We start from the raw sequence: 17,320 nt of genomic DNA on the forward strand, positions 1-17,320 counted from the left end.
TGCAGACGAAGGATACAGTGTGTAGACTTACGTAAAGCAACCTTGACCTCTCGAGCGCTCAGCTCTTCTCTCAAGAACACCGTGGCTCTTGACTGGAAGCGGACGGGAGACCAGGTCACCTTATACTGGACGGATGTGGTCGATGACCATATATACTCTGGCACCGTCCAGGGGATAGGTGAGACAACAGTCTAGCATCATCTCATTCACACAGTGGCTCAGGACTGCAGACGAAGGATACAGTGTGTAGACTTACGTAAAGCAACCTTGACCTCTCGAGCGCTCAGCTCTTCTCTCAAGAACACAGTGGCTCTTGACTGGAAGCGGACGGGAGACCAGGTCACCTTATACTGGACGGATGTGGTCGATGACCATATATACTCAGGCACTGTCCAGGGGATAGGTGAGACAACAGTCTAGCATCATCTCATTCACACAGTGGCTCGGGACTGGAGACGAAGTATACAGTGTGTAGACTTACGTAAAGCAACCTTGACCTCTCGAGCGCTCGTCTCTTCTCTCAAGAACACAGTGGCTCTTGACTGGAAGCGGACGGGAGACCAGGTCACCTTATACTGGCCGGATGTGGTCGATGACCATATATACTCTGGCACCGTCCTGGCGGTAGGTAAGTACTAGTATTATCTCTTTCTATTACTATATTAACTATATATAGGGCTAAGCAGGTAGAAAGAAGTATCGAATGAACTCGAATGAACTCCCTGCCGAGGTTTTTTCGAAGGACTACTCTATGAGGTTCTTCAAAATAAAAGTGTTTAGGTTTCTAAAGGGTCATCACACACAAGCATCTATAGGTCAGCAATGGGCCGGTCACAGTCCTAGGTCACGACATATAGACGCTTGTAATCCCAGTAGTTACCGTGGTATTCAAAATTATTCCTGATTTTTGTGAATATTAGAATATGTTTTCTTTACAGTTTCTATTGTCTGGGAGAGGACATGGCCTTCTGTGACCTAGCTCAGAAGTCAGGGCCTTCAATACCTATCTGTACCTGTTTTTGTCAATAATTTTTTTTTTTTACAACAGCTCTGAGCGATATCAAGGTGGTGATTGAGCAGGGCGTGTCGACGGCAGAGGGGTTAGCCGTCGACTGGGTGGCGAATAACCTCTACTGGGTCGAGGGCACGCTGCGGCAGATTGAGGTTTGTTTCTTATCCGCTTTATATTTAAGGTTCAAAATGTTATAATATAGTAATTTCATCATTTTTAAACTGAGTTCGAAAATAAGGGACTTCTTTATATTCGCCGGAACCTTTTTTTTAGGATATGATAGGATGTAGGATAATTAGCCAGTAACTGGCCACCTGTTAGTAACTGGCCGCCCTAAACTAAAAATTAATTCTATTCACCTATAAACAGAATTAATTTTAGTATAAGGTGGCTAGTTATTGAAGGCTGGCCAGTTATTGAAACCTTACACTAAAATGAATTCTGTTTACATGTGAATAGAATTCATTTTTAGTTTAGGGTGGCCAGTTATTGGCCGGTGGCTAGTTACTGGCGATTTACCCTATACTGAATTGGTTTTCTGTTAAAGTTTTTTTTATGTAACGCATGTTAGAAGTTTGCATTTGTTTTTTGTCCCAGGTGGCACGGCTAGACGGCCGGTACCGACGCACTCTGGTGTCGGGCGATATGGAAAGCCCACGCGCCATAGCACTGGATCCCAAACATGGTAATTTACACACTTGTTCATAAAAACATATAAGCCTCAATAGTCAAGTCATATTTCATTCCTTTCTTACAAACATATATGTCAAAATGACAGATTAAAACAAACGACTATTAGCTAATCGAGCATTGTAGCAAGATTATGAAAAACGCCAATAATATTCATTATTGAAAAATGAACTTTGTAATTAAACTAAAATGTTGGCCAAAGTCCTTACTGCTTTAACAAAAGACAACTTTTAACACGCAGAAACGTCTGCGAACGATGCTATTAAGCTTAGAATAAATTTAAAGGGGAAAGATTACTGTCTTGATTGAACTCACGGCCTTTGGATCGATACTCCAGCGCTCTGCCGTCTGACCCACCAAGACCTCATCCATAGCCAGCAAAGGCAAGTAAGTTCAAGTCTCACCGAAGACGGTAATTTTTTTCACTTTTAAATGTACGTAGCCATTATGGATTTTTTTATTTTCACAGGTTACCTATTCTGGAGTGACTGGGAGCAATCGGCGCCGCGTATAGAGCGGTGCAGCATGGCCGGCACAAGCCGCGCAACTGTCGTGCACGTCGATGAGATAGCGGACGGCGCGTGGCCCAACGGCATCACGCTGGACCACGTGGCCATCAGGCTCTACTGGATCGACGCCAAGTATGTGCACGACACGGTTGGAGAGGGACGGAGACATTCACTATGCCACAGCGTACAGTTAGAGATAGGGACTGTTAACAATCTGCGCCACGTATAGAGCGGTGCAGGATGGCCGGCACGAGCCGCGCCACTGTCGTGCACGTGGACGAGATAGCGGACGGCGCGTGGCCCAACGGCATCACGCTGGACCACGTGGCCACCAGGCTCTACTGGATCGACGCCAAGTATGTGCACGATACCGTTGGAGAGGGACGGAGACATTCACTATGCCACAGCGTACAGTTAGAGATAGGGACTGTTAACAATCTGCGCCACGTATAGAGCGGTGCAGGATGGCCGGCACGAGCCGCGCCACTGTCGTGCACGTGGACGAGATAGCGGACGGCGCGTGGCCCAACGGCATCACGCTGGACCACGTGGCCACCAGGCTGTACTGGATCGACGCCAAGTATGTGCACGACACGGTTGGAGAGGGACGGAGACATTCACTATGCCACAGCGTACAGTTAGAGATAGGGACTAGAATAATCTGTCATCCGAAAGCGGCAACCATTCTTTTAACATTTTAGTCCACCTGCCATCACTCTGCCTAGCAACATGTCCCGCCCAATTCCATTTTAAAGCCCGAACAGTAATATATGATCATTGTCAAGAGGGCGCTGTTATTCTCATGTATAGGGTGACTTCAATATAGTATGAAAAAATTTTGTTCCAGTGAAATTCCGCAACATGGCGCGTGATAGTAGTAGTAGTAGTAGTAGTAGTAAACTCTTTATTGTACAAAAGACATATTAAAAATAACATACAATTAGTAAGAAGTACAAAGGCGAACTTATCCCTTTGAGGGATCTCTTTCAGTTAACCTTTGAGTAGATGAGAGGAGAAAGTGAAAAGAGGGTGACAAATGCAGCAAAATGTACAACAAGGTACCAGAAAGATAAAGGATATAAATACAAACAAAATGTATAGGATCATATATTCCTGGTCAGGCTTTAGTTTGGTAATGACGAAACACACGTCATGCACCTTGGCGCGGCGACAGATCTCGACATATTACACATATTATACAAGGTTTTGACTCTTGGAGACCCTATACATCTCTAAGGATAATTTGATTAACTATACACCGTGTTTTTATTGAATTCCGTTAACTTCGGGGTATGGTTAAGTACATTTAAGATAACTAAATGGCACAGATAATTAAAAAAAAATTTTTTTTTTGCCTTTATTACAAAAATAAAATATAATTAAAAAGTCATTAAATGTAGCATATAGCGTTTAGTAGCAAATGTATGAACTCATTCTAAACACTAATCAATATGTAAGGCCCTAAGGCAAGTGTACACGCTTGTAGAGGCCTTTTAGGAAAAAAATAAATTATTGATTATCTCCGAAATGGAGTTAATTAGAATATCGGTGTCTTTGAGAAAGTTACTTGATTTCAGCTCAGGAATGCACCCTTGGAATTAACGGAAATAAAAAAAAACACGGTGTATAAAAGTGATTGTTCATGGAATAAACGTTTATGTTTCCAGATCGGACTCGATCCACACAACTCTGTACGACGGAACTGGCTACCAGCTCGTCCTGCGCGGACACGCGATGCTCTCCCATCCCTTCGCTGTAACTCTGTTCGAGTCGCACGTCTATTGGACTGATTGGAGGAGCAACAGGTACCCCATATTTGAAGTTGCGCCTGACATAGGCACAGACAAGACATCCTCCAAACTGAGCATAGTAGCGCTACCCCCTCTGCCACAAATATACGGTAGTTTTACTCCATTTTCGAGTCAAAGTGTCTTTGTGCGACGTCCGTGTCTTTGAACGGACCAATCACGGCACGGGACTCGCTCACCTCGTCCCCCGCACCCCAGTATTTTTGGCAGCATCGGTTTCATGAAATAATTGCTCTAAACTCCGTCTAGAGGATTCCTAGTCTATGGACATAGGTAACTACGCAGTCGCACGTGACAACGCAAGTCGTGCTGAGCGCTCTGATACTGTCCAGTAGAGTCAGATTTACCTTTTGCAAGCGTGGCTCACTCCGCGATTTCGTCGCGTCGCTACAAGTACATGCGGCCCACACCAATTTTGGTGTCTAGCCATAGTAGTTGCCGCGCACCGCTACGGAACGGACGCCTGGTCGCGCTTGCGCCACCTAGCGGTCATATCTGTCGTAATAGACGCGTTTTGTTAGAGAGTGAATCTTCTGTAGCTAGTACTATTATTTATTCTGTGCCTTGAGCTATACTTCGTCTTTTTTAGCATTAGAAAGAACTTGCAAGAAGGTAAGCGATCTTGACACGTCTTTTAATTGAAAAACGCTTTTTAAAAATCAAAAACTATTACTTATGAAAGCAGAAGAATATAAATGATCGTATTAGATTCATAATTGTTACATATTTGCCGTAACTTATTTTTAAAATGTGTTTTTCAATTAAAAGACATCAAGATTGGTTTACCTTATTTCTAATGCTAAAAAAAACGAACTATAAGATATTTTATTTTGTATAGTGTAATGCGCGCCAATAAGTGGAACGGGAGCGACGTGCAAGTCGTGCAGAGGACCATGATGCAGCCTTTTGATATTAAGGTGGGTCTCATAATTGGAAGATAAATAAAAACTCGTAAAATGTGTTTCATTTGACGACTTTCTAACAGTGATTTCTTTCTTAAAACATGTCTTTGTTATTGTCTCTAAAAAGTCTTCCAAATCCTCAGGTGATCCACCCAAGCCGCCAGCCGCCCCTACTTTTCAACCCCTGCGCCATCGACAACGGCAACTGCACACACCTGTGTCTCATCGACGGACCGAACGTGCGCGTGTGTGCGTGCCCGCACGTCATGCGATTGGCTAAAGATAATGTCACTTGCGAAGGTAAGCTTCAACACCCTAACATGAACCTTATGTACTTGCAATAAAGTTCAAAGTCTACGATCAATCATGAAGCAATGGCAACTGCACACACTTGTGTCTCATCGACGGGCCGAACGTGCGCGTGTGTGCGTGCCCGCACGTCATGAGATTGGCTAAAGATAATGTCACTTGCGAAGGTAAGCTTCAACACCCTAACATGGACCTTATGTACTTGCAATAAAGTTCAAGTTACGATCAATCATGAAGCAATGGCAACTGCACACACCTGTGTCTCATCGACGGGCCGAACGTGCGCGTGTGTGCGTGCCCGCACGTCATGCGATTGGCTAAAGATAATGTCACTTGCGAAGGTAAGCTTCAACACCCTAACATGAACCTTATGTACTTGCAATACAGTTCAAAGTTTACGATCAATCATGAAGCAATGGCAACTGCACACACCTGTGTCTCATCGACGGGCCGAACGTGCGCGTGTGTGCCCGCCCGCACGTAATGGGTTTGGCTAACGACAATGTCACTTGTGAGGGTAAGTGTAAGGAATGTTTAACGTAAAATGTAGAATGTAAATATTAGAACGAAAGGCGAAGCAACAATTGAATAGGATTGAATGAACATACATACTTTTGAAACATGTTGAAAAATCATATAAATTTACTTTTTTCCATTCACAGTACACGAGAAAGTGGTGGTGGTCGGCAGAGCGGGCTCCATTCGCGGCTTAGACCTGGACGCGCCTTCCCAACCCGTCATACCTGCTGTATGGGGCGCGCAGCTCGCCGCACCACGCGCCTTAGCCGCGTTAACATCACAACGCCTGCTGTACTGGAGCGATGCTGAGGTAACGTCAACTTTATACCGGTGGGATAAGGTCTACTTTAGAGTGGAGCCAGTGATACCTGCTGTATGGGGCGCGCAGCTCGCCGCACCACGCGCCCTAGCGGCGTTAACTTCACAACGCCTGCTGTACTGGAGCGATGCTGAGGTAACATCAACTTTATACCGGTGTAATAAGGTCTACTTTGGAGGAAGTCTAGATGCCCTGAGGGTATGCGAGGTTTACAGCTCACAGAGCATTGTTAGTTAAAATTCCTTGATTCGTGCTTTCCTAGGCTATGTTCCGAATCACGCTCACAAACTCACAACTCTTACAGTGCTGGCTGCCGGTCCGAAACAGTTAGCTAACTGAAATTTGTTTCGGGCCTGTCCTGTCATTGTCAAACGTCACCTTGACGTTTGCGCTCAAGGTGCTTACGCCTGGGAGTGTGAGCGCCGAGTCCGGTTAATGCTCAACCCAGGAATGTACAGCCCAATAATTGGCGTCCACTTTTATGGACGCGAATTATTGGGTTGTACATTATTGCCCTGTCCAAACAGTGGCTTCATATTATTGGCACGGACCAAGCTTGTACACCCTGATAACGCTCAACCCAATAATACACGACCCAATAATACGAATCCATTTAGTGAACGCCGAATATTGGTCGCATATTATTGGCCCGTACCGATAATGCTCGACCTGGGATTGCTCAACCCAGGAATGTACAGCCCAATAATTGGCGTCCACTTTTCGCTGCAAACCACAGACTATAAATATTTGACACATAGAGTGATATTCTAGGGATGGGACGACGATTTTTAAGTTTACGATTCAATAATGTTGTCATGCGCAAAAAATAAAGCAAATACTGTACTGGTATTATGATGTATTATAGCTTGTCAACCAAATCTTGTCAGTAAAAAAAGGCGCGAAATTCAAATTTTCTATGGGACGTTATCCCTTCGCGCCTACATTTTTCAAATTTGCCGCCTTTTTCTACTGTCAAGATCTGGTTGGCCAAGTATATAAATTATAGTTTGTCAAAGGACTGTCTCATTTCAAACATAGAGAGAATCATACTGTCTTTGTCTTACACTAGTACTAGCACCCAAAAGAAAAGGATGAGTATAGTTTATAGGATGAGTATTTTTTTGTGGTAACACACTATCGCACCGCCCCCGACCTTGGTGCGTGGCACCCATAAGTGAGAGCGAGAAAGAGATATCTGTCTCTCGCTCTTATTTATGGGTGCGACGCACCAACGTCGCGTTGCGGTGCGGTGCGATAGTGTGTTATCACTTTTATGTACTTACAATTTGGTTTGACCAACTATATATTTCTTTGTCATAAGCCCCCTCCACACTCATGCGCGAATCGAGGCGCGAAGCCGCGAACGCGAGTGCGGAGTCGATTTCGCAGTGTGTAGGGGGCCTAAGGTGGAAGTTGGTGGAAGGATATTATGGTCTTGTTACGGAGCTCCTGGATGTGGTAGTGCAATTTAGGAGGATGTCGTCGGCGTATTGCATGATTGTGGTTGCCATTTTGGTTGTTTTAAGCCCCCTCCAGACAATGTGCGTGAATCGCGGCGAGAAAACGCGAACGGGAGTGTGGAGGGGGCTTTAGAGGCGGTCCAAATTTTAAGGCCCCAGTACACAATGGGCCATCGCCGGCCACTCCAAGGGACGCAGCCATGCGGTAGAATGAGATAGCAATATCACTTGCTCCCTCTAACGCATAAATGCGTCCCTTGGAGTGGCCGGCGATGGCCCATTGTGTACTGGGGCCATAGCAGGTAGCATCCTATAGAAGTGGTCTACGCGTGCCTCCGTGAGGGACAAAACATACGCAATGCGACGCTATGATTGGTCGAATTTATTCGTTGCTTACCATAATCCAAACTAAATTATGGTGGGGAATAAAAAAAATGTGAGACTGTGACAAGGACAAACAATAATAGCGCTTTCGCTGCTACTCCTACTGAAAGTTACATAAGACTATCCCGTTCTGTCAGTTATCCCTACCACTCTTGCCCAATCTTGTTTAATACTAGATTCATGACTGGGGCCTTTACATTATTGGTCCCAGCACTGAGCCCAAGTCGTAACACACTACCGCACCGCACCGATTTTTGCGCGCCCATAAGTGAGACCGAGAAACATATATCTCTTTCTCGCTCTCACATATTGTTGCGGCGCAACGTGGCCTTGGTGCGGTGCGGTAGTGTGTTATGGCTATTATGTTTTCCGGCAAAGATTTCAAGGATATGATAGCCTGGCCGCACAAGCACGGAATTTTCATTCGGTTTCCGTACGGAATATCAGGTGGGAACGGGACGTCCCTCTACAAATGCATAGCGCTGTCTCGCTTGCACATGTAAATTCCGTGGGTGTGCGGCCAAGCTATAGCCCCCTCCAGACTCCAGAGTATGGAGGTGGCTTAGCAAAAGAAGTAAGCCCCTATTCGCACGGCAGCTTTTTCAACGCGCGTTAAAAAAGCGTTTGAATGACACAAATGGATACATGTGTATTTATTGACATGACAGCGGTGGCGCTTTTTATCTAGCGTTATTGGATTTTAAACTTTATGCCTTGGTTGTTAAATCGAATTTAGAGTGCGGACAGATTCAAGCGCTTTTTTAACGCGCGTTGAAAAAGCTGCCGTGCGAATGGGGGCTAAGGCCCCATGCTCATGAGCGCTTTTACAACGCGCGTTAAAAAAGCGTTTTAATGACACAAATGGATACATGTCTATGAAGGATATGGTCTTGTTTCGGAGCTCCTGGATGTGGTGGTGCAATTTAGGAGGATGTCGTCGGCGTATGCATGAATGTGGTTCCCATTTTGGTTGTTTTAAGCCCCATCTAGACTATGTGCGTGAATCGCGATGCGAAGCCACGAACGCGAGTGTCGAGGGGGCTTTAGAGGCGTGCAGCTAGGGTTGCCAGATCAAAAGGCGCTATTATCGGGAAAAAATATAAATTTTTCGGGATTTTGAGACTTAAGCCGGGAAAAAGAAAACATTCAAATTAAAGTACCTAATTGTATTAAAAACAACGATATTTTACATTATTGGCACTACGTAAACTGCTCTGCCCATAGACGTTTTTATAACGCTGACGCGCTCGACGACAGTTCGGAACTTGAAATTATTGTTTTATAACGTGCAGCTATTTTTCGGGACATTAATTTCCACTTTGTCGGGAATCGGGAACACATGCTAAAAATCGGGAGAATCCCGCCAAATCCCGATCATCGGGCAACCCTAGTGTGAAGAAACCTGCATACATCTGCGAAGAAATTCAAAGGTGTATGTGAAGTCCCCAATCCGCATGGGGCTAGCGTGGGGCCTACAGCCCAAGCCCTCTCGCGTATGAGAGGAGGCCTGTGCCCAGCAGTGGGACGTTTATAGGCTGAAATTATTATTATTATTATTTTAATATACACCGCCCGCTGATGTCTTATATGCTATTAAAAATTCAACATTAATAACAACTAAGTAGGCAGGCATAGCGGCCAATTTAGCGTATGGAATAGGCACTAGTTCTTACGATATTACCGTAATTTATTATTTGTGACGTTCCACGGCAAAAGGTACCTTATGGCACCTGGCGCTTACGTCGCATAGCGCCGCAATAATAATAGCGCGCGGCGGCGGAGCGGCGTTAATAATAGCGTAAGCGCCAACGGCTATAAGGTACCTTTACCCGTGGGACGTCACATTTTTATTAATCAAAGGACCTGAGCTGGTGAACAGAGTGCATGTGGCAGAAATGCTTGATAAAGTGCCTAATGTCTACATCTGCGGAAGCTATAAGATCAGGCCAATACAAGACAGTCACAGAATCGCGCCTGCGCTGGTACGGCATGTCATGAGAAGACCTATCGGGCCTCATATCGGGACCAAATCCACGTGGCAGACTCCTTACTAATACATGGATGTCATGCAGTTATTAAAAAGGATCTCTCCAATAACAATTTTGATCCAGTGACGACCCAGAAACGATATCTCTGGAGAAGGAGGATTAGGAGAGCCGACCCCAATTAGAAATGGGACAAGGCCGGAAGAAGAAGATAATCAAAGGACCTGAGGTAAAAGTGAGAATAGGTTGAAAAGCAGATGCAACCTAGTCGCCTGCGCTCAGCTTCCCCCTGGATTAGCCCTTAATTCAATTCAATTCAATATATTTTATTTCGGACCATGTCCATAGTGTTAGTGTACATTCCCTTAATCTTATGTTAGTGAGACTTATACTAAATTACCTATAATAAATTATAAACTACGCCTCTTAAGCCTGCACCTAACAGATTTGCTCATAGGGGGCTATGAGCTTGCTGTTGCGTCAAATAAAAAAGTAGTCTATTAATAACTACTAACTATAAATGTTTATTTTGCCGCATTCTTCACTATCGCTCCCTGTTTCACTGGCATCTAAGTGGTAGGGTTGCCAGATTGTCGGGATTTGGCGGGATTCTCCCGATTTTTAGCCTGTGTTCCCGATTCCCGACAAAGTGGAAATTAATGTCCCGAAAAACAGCTGCACGTTATAAAACAATAATTTCAAATTCCGAACTGTCGCCGAGCGAGCGAGCGACCCGTGTCGAGCGCATCAGCGTTATAAAAACGTCTATGGGCAGAGCAGTTTACGTAGTGCCAATAATGTAAAATATCGTTGTTTTTAATACAATTAGGTACTTTAATTTGAATGTTTTCTTTTTCCCGACTTAAGTCTCAAAATTCCGATTTTTTTTAATTTTTTCCCGATAATAGCGCCTTTCGATCTGGTAACCCTAGTCCGTGGTGATCCATCCAGCGTGGTAATGCTGCGAGCATCATGGGCACCTTTGCACCAGGAACGACTTGAAGCGTTTTGTCTTTTTTTTAATTTATAATTTTTATTTTTATTTGTAATTTTAGATCTTGTAACTAAAATTTGAACAACTTCCCAGTATCTGATTCAGTTGAAATTTGGAGTACTATTGTAATTCCGGTGCCAATGCAATAATATGCTAGCAGGGTGGTGATCTGATGATGCAGTCCGTAGCAGGGATGTTGCGAACATCCGCATCCGCATCCGCAACCGCGGAACTTCCGCATTATTTTCGACATCCGCATCTGCATCCGCATCCGCATAAAATCGATGCGGAGCTTATGCGGATGCGGATGTCGAACAAGTTGGTACAGGAACGTCTTAGCGGCGGCGTAAGTGCTGGGTAATTTCGTCATTACCTATAACGAAATCGTCTAGATCCAGAAAAGTCGGCCAAGTTACTGTTTATTAAATATAACGCACCTATATTCTTGCTCAAATACTAAACGTTTCGTTTTTTTTTTAAATAAAAAAATACTAAAAATTTAATATTTGACGTTTTCTAAGTACCTAATCTTGACATCCGCATCCGCATCCGCATCCGCGGATGTGAGCCTTTAAATATCCGCATCCGCATCCGCGAAATCTACATTGAAATCTACATTCGCAACATGCCTGGTCCGTAGGCAGCCAAAGGAACTCCTCGATGGAAAAACACAAACACAACGAGTTAGGCTCATTAGAAAGGTCTCAAGCAAGAAGTACTCGCTAGATAGACATGCAAATAAGAATAAGTACAGTCAGAAATAAAAGTGTGTCACAATTTTTGAAGTGAAAACTTCTTTAGCGGCGCTGGGCACTTTTTGAGGTGGGGAAAAAATGATAAACTCGAGACAGCGTAAGGCGATCACGTGACCGTAAGATTTAAATGGCCACATTTAGATGGCATTTAAATCAATAAAGAAAAACTCAATGACATTACATGGAAAAGGTTCTAATCTTGTACGGGCTGAAATACGAGTATCCCACAGTTCGCAGAGTGGCCTGGATCATCAGATTATTGTCTATTTGTGGACATCCTAATGACTAATTAGTCCTAGGGTTCCTCGAGATAGTAAAACAGTCTAGATTCAACTGAGACACACTATAAATTGCACGAAAGTCAATAAACAACATACAACATCCTTGTATTGCCAAATCTCTAATCAGAATCACTAATTAGGTAATCACAATTAATAATCGGAGATCAATGCGTCTACACGTGTCAAGGGTCGATAGGAACTGTCCCGTGGCACCGCCCGCGCGCCGGCGCTGGCGCAGCACTTGAGATTAGGTGACGTCATCAGGCTTGACCCGTGGTTTGTGCACTGGGTTCCCGACATCAATAAAGCTAGGTACATCTCGATGAAATCGCTAATAAAATGAACTCTAGTACTGGTGAATAAAACTCAAAATATCATGACCAAATATATTTAGATGCGAAGTCTGCAAGGTAACTTTACAATTTCTATTCGAATTTTAAACAATTAACGCTACAAATTTGTATTTCGAATTTTAAACAAGCTCACTGACCAGCAATTTCGGAACTAAAGTTTTTCAATAGAAAGGAGGATGCAGGATGGGTCAATTATACATAGTGCTGCAGACATTTTGGACTAGTCATTGAGTTTTCACTTCTGTCGGCACTCCCGGAGTGCAACCCGTTGTTGGTTTTTTTTGGCATAATTGTGTTAAAATCCGAAATAATTTTTCGCCAGTATCTGATCCCAATTGATGATTCCTTCTACATCGAGCGGTTTGGAAATCCAAGGAAAAATTGAACTTCCAAGGTTCACAAAATTTATGCACACCTCCTGGAATTGAGCAAACTCTGATTACACGCATTTATTTTAGGACCAAATGAAGGTATTAAAACGATTTCCAGCTTGTTGAGAATTAATTCCTCAAAATGCTGTTTTAGGTAGGAACACAAATAAACCGTATACCTACTCAGGTATAAATCTATTTGTATTAAATATTATTTTAGTTTTTTTTTTCACTTGCGGAAGCGCCCCCCTGGGCAGCATGAACGCCCCCCAATCGCTTCCGCGGCCCTTACCGCCCCCCTGAAACTCTTCAGCGTCCACTGGGGGGCGGTATTGACCACTTTGGGAAACTATGGACTAAGTCAATATTGAGGTAATCAATTTAACTTTCAGGCCTCCATTTTGATGATATATTATTTTGTGAACGAATACAATACAATTACCTACAAACAAACAAATCATCAAAAACATTACATGTAAAAAGGTGCAAGTCTCGCAACGCTTCTACTACAAAAAAGTTTAAGATGTAATGTGAAACCAAGTCGGTTATTTTAATCAGTGCCAGGGGGTGTTAAAACCGTATCAATAAGATATCTTTAATTTGTAATACGTATAATGACTTGGCCATCGCACGGCTGCATAATGACATAAGGATCATCGTCGCCTATTAAAAATAATTCTAATTGAACATAACGCTAGCGCTAATTGCAGTTTGAGCATTACACATATTTAGTGTATACGGTACGGTGAGTATACGGTACGAGTAAAGCATTATGTGCGATTGCCAAGTCATTCTATGTATTACAAATTAAAGATATCTTATTGATACGGTTTTAACACCCCCTGGCACTGATTAAAATAACCGACTTGGTTTCACATTTTACATCTTAAACTTTTTTGTAGTATAGAAGCGTTGCGAGACTTGCACCTTTTTACATGTAATGTTTTTGATGAGATCTCATCTCTTTTTGTAGGCAGTCCTTCTTTTCGGGTACTCATACCCATACTATGTATACACATATCATAACCAGGCATCGGAGTTTTTGTCGCATGGTAAGACTAATAGCAAGCTATGGAGTCGACATTTGCCATAAATGTAAACTCTTATTCATACTCATATTCATTTATTTAATTTATCTTAAACTGCCTTTAGAGCGATCGGTCGTGTATATTATCTTAGTCGAATTATATAAAAAAATATTTTTCTATTACATTATGAATTTATAACTTCAACTATTTTAACATACAACTATACAAACTACATCGCTGCGAAAGACCTAATGTCATGTAGGTACTGACCGCTGATAAAATTTATTAGTATTTGTCATGTGTCAATCACTGGTGATTGCAAACGTAGTAGTTATTTATATCTGTAAGTGGTAAATACGTTGTGGAATATTCCATAATTAATTAATTGCGGAAGGTTATTTTCTTAGGTGACAGCCATTCACTTTCGGCTCTATTGCAACAAATGAGGTTTAATAAATTAAACTCATATACATAGTAACTATTTAGTAATCTGTTCTCATATTAAATAAAATTAATCATGAGTATGAGTATGAATAAGAGTTTACATTTATGGCAAATGTCGACTCCATAGCTTGCTATTAGTCTTACCATGCGACAAAAACTCCGATGCCTGATCATAACTAAACACATCTTCATTCATACTCACATCGTACATCGTAGTGTACCTTTACTTTACCTACTATTTGTAGGAACTGCAACAGTAATTTTGTAATAGCATATATTTATATGGGATTACAAACTTACTTATGCAGCTCTTAGATCTTTAAAACGTGACTGATATGGCAATATTTTTAGGTTTTCTATGGCTTGATAAGCTGAAAACTACTTATGTTTAAAATGTGAAGCTTGTGGGTATGCTAGAAGTACCTTAGAATTATGATGATCGTGAGTGAGTGAATCAGTGTCGAAATTAAGGGACACATACAATAATTCTTAAACTACAAATTCAAATTGAATGTTTTTGAGAATATATCTTAAGCATGTTAAGCCCTATAGATTACTGAAAATTCAGGGTTCTAGCTTCAGCCATTCAGCCAGCACAAAATTACAGGACGTCGAAAATGGCCTGAAATCCTGAATCGCTTCGAGAAGGATGGTACGGCCGTGCCTCTTTGTTTTGCTCGACTTGGCGGGGGCACTGCCGTGCCCCCAGATAACATTTAATTTGGAGAAAATTATTTTTTGTTAATATAAAATATTTTTTCACCTTTTCCAACTGTTAAACAGTATGCAATAGTTATAGTAGAAACTTTTTATCGCTGGAATCCAATCTTGGATCTATATCTAAATCCCTAAAGTCTTTTCTCCTATCGATGCATTCCCTAATATTGTTTGTCATAATGATCAGTTGTCCTAACACTATAAACCCTAATTTTGGTTATCCTAATATTGATTACTTATCTTAATGTTATTATGCATATTTTCTTTTTTGCGAGGGTCGCAGTTGAACCCTAACCTAACCCACTTTTGTGGCAGCAAGTTCTAAAACCTAAGCATTTTTCAGAACCTTACATTATAGAAAATAATCGTTATGACAATTGATCGTTATGGCATGTGCCCATTAGGACAAACCAGTTAGGGCAAGTGACTTTAGGACAAACGTTGTTAGGGATTCAGAATGACACCCCCAATCTTTACAGTATTTAAAAAAAGGGTTAAATTATAATAGCACAACATAACAGAATAGGATTGTCTGCCTCCGGCTTGCCTTAGCCGGCTGTCCAGAGTGGAGTCGTGAAATCTACGTTCTCGAGGGTGAGGGTAGATGTGAAAACATAAGTGGCAAGTTGGCTACAGGTATGTTTAAAGTCCAGTGACACCTCTCTAGTTCTCTACCCTCAGTCCTCGCACCGGTGTTGCGCTTGAGTCAACTTAGATGTAGCTTAATGTGGGGGCTCACCTTGTACGTGGGGGCAAGTCACAATCTGCCCGAAATAAAATTGTATTACCTATACCATTTTATTAGGCAGGCGTCTGGTTTACAATGCCATAGCATAGCGGTAGCCCAGTAGGCCCAGTAAGTCCATGGCTTTGACCCAATAGCCTAACCTAGTCCATTTTAGATTCCATCAACTCTCAATAGTCTTTATTAGAGATGCCCCGAATAATGGTTTTGGCCGAATACCGAATATTCGGCCACTCTCTCGGCCGAATACCGAATATTCGGCGACCGAATATTCGGCATGAGATGCGAACATTGTGAGTCACAATATTATGAAAACTGTTCGCCAACAAAGCACAACGTTTCGTTCTAAGATATATTTTTTGTAAAACAGGACTAATGAATGTAGGGTTAGAGTCAATGAAATCAGACCCATGATAAAAATAAAATATTTCATAATCAACAAATACTTAAATAAAGGGTCTTCCTATTTAACAACTTTCCAATAATACTTTTTAAATATTAAATACTTATACCTAAATTTGGTATATTTTTTGTGTAATTTTTCTTTTTAGTTAGAGGCAAGAGATATTCGGTATTCGGTCGAATAGTAGACAACATTTGGCCGAATACCGAATATTCGGCAAAAAGGCCGAATAGGCCGAATACCGAATAGTTGCCTAATATTCGTGGCATCTCAGTCTTTATACACCTTGGCGGGTGCTGCTTCCACGTGCGTCCCATGACGGGCAAGGGCAGCATCCACTCGGTGTAGCCCCTACAGGCATTAAAATGTCAAAAGGCAATATATTGTCTTCGGCTCGGCAAACGCCTCCCACAGGTCCGGAACATCATTGTTTCGTGATAGGAAAGACATATTAATATTAATACTAGAGATGCCCCGAATAGTGGTTTTGGCCGAATACCGAATATTCGGCATGACACAAATATTTTTTAATCAACAATTGCTCAAAAAAGGGTCTTCGTATTTAACAACTTTCCAAGAACACATTCTAAATATACCTTACCTACATAGTTTTTGGTTATTTTTATTGTGCAATTTTTCTTTTTAAGTATGTGCAACAGATATTCGGTATTCGGGCGAATAGTAGGCAACATTCGGTCGAATACCGAATATTCGGCAAAGTGGCCGAATAGGCCGAATGCCGAATAGTTGCCGAATATTCGTGGCATCAAACTTGCCACTTACCCATTTAACAACACAATGCAGTAAATAACTAAGCTAACATAAGCTTTAAAGTTTAAAGAATAGTGGCATACGACCACGGCTATCCTCTGAATATCTATAATTTAAAGATAATAAATATAAAATATTTTCTAAATGCGATTTCGAGATGAATTTTTTTCTTGTTTCATACTTTTAAGAGCGCAATTTTTCAGTAGTCGGGTTTTAGTTTTTGAACTTATTTTTGAAGTGAAAACTTCTTTAGCGGCGCTGGGCACTTTTTGAGGTGGGGAAAAAAATGATAAACTCGAGACAGCGTAAGGCGATTACGTGACCGTAAGGGGCGTAAGGCGATCACGTGACCGTAAGCCCCGTAATTTATGGTGGCCACTCATAATTTAAATGGCTTTTAAATCAATAAAGAAAAACTCAATGTTATTTGACATTGTAAGTCGGGTGACAATGCAATATTATGGTACCATCGAGCTGATCTGATGATGGAGACAGGAGGTGGCCATAGGAACTCTGTGATGAAACAACGCAACCTAATTGTGTTAGGGGTTATTAGAATTG

At 42.1% G+C, this 17,320-nt stretch overlaps 1 protein-coding gene across 1 annotated transcript in view; it reads left to right on the forward strand.

The window, feature by feature from the left end:
• Positions 1 to 17,320, forward strand: part of LOC134658214 (prolow-density lipoprotein receptor-related protein 1-like) — a 197,808-nt gene that overhangs the window by 68,184 nt on the left and 112,304 nt on the right. Inside the window, 7 exon segments of the mRNA XM_063513823.1 lie at positions 1,049 to 1,164; positions 1,610 to 1,697; positions 2,172 to 2,343; positions 3,879 to 4,016; positions 4,858 to 4,936; positions 5,065 to 5,221; positions 5,893 to 6,059. Coding sequence (XP_063369893.1) covers positions 1,049 to 1,164; positions 1,610 to 1,697; positions 2,172 to 2,343; positions 3,879 to 4,016; positions 4,858 to 4,936; positions 5,065 to 5,221; positions 5,893 to 6,059 — 917 coding nt within the window.

The sequence above is a fragment of the Cydia amplana genome, chromosome 21 (assembly GCF_948474715.1).
Source record: "Cydia amplana chromosome 21, ilCydAmpl1.1, whole genome shotgun sequence".
Taxonomy (NCBI): Eukaryota; Metazoa; Arthropoda; class Insecta; order Lepidoptera; family Tortricidae; genus Cydia; species Cydia amplana.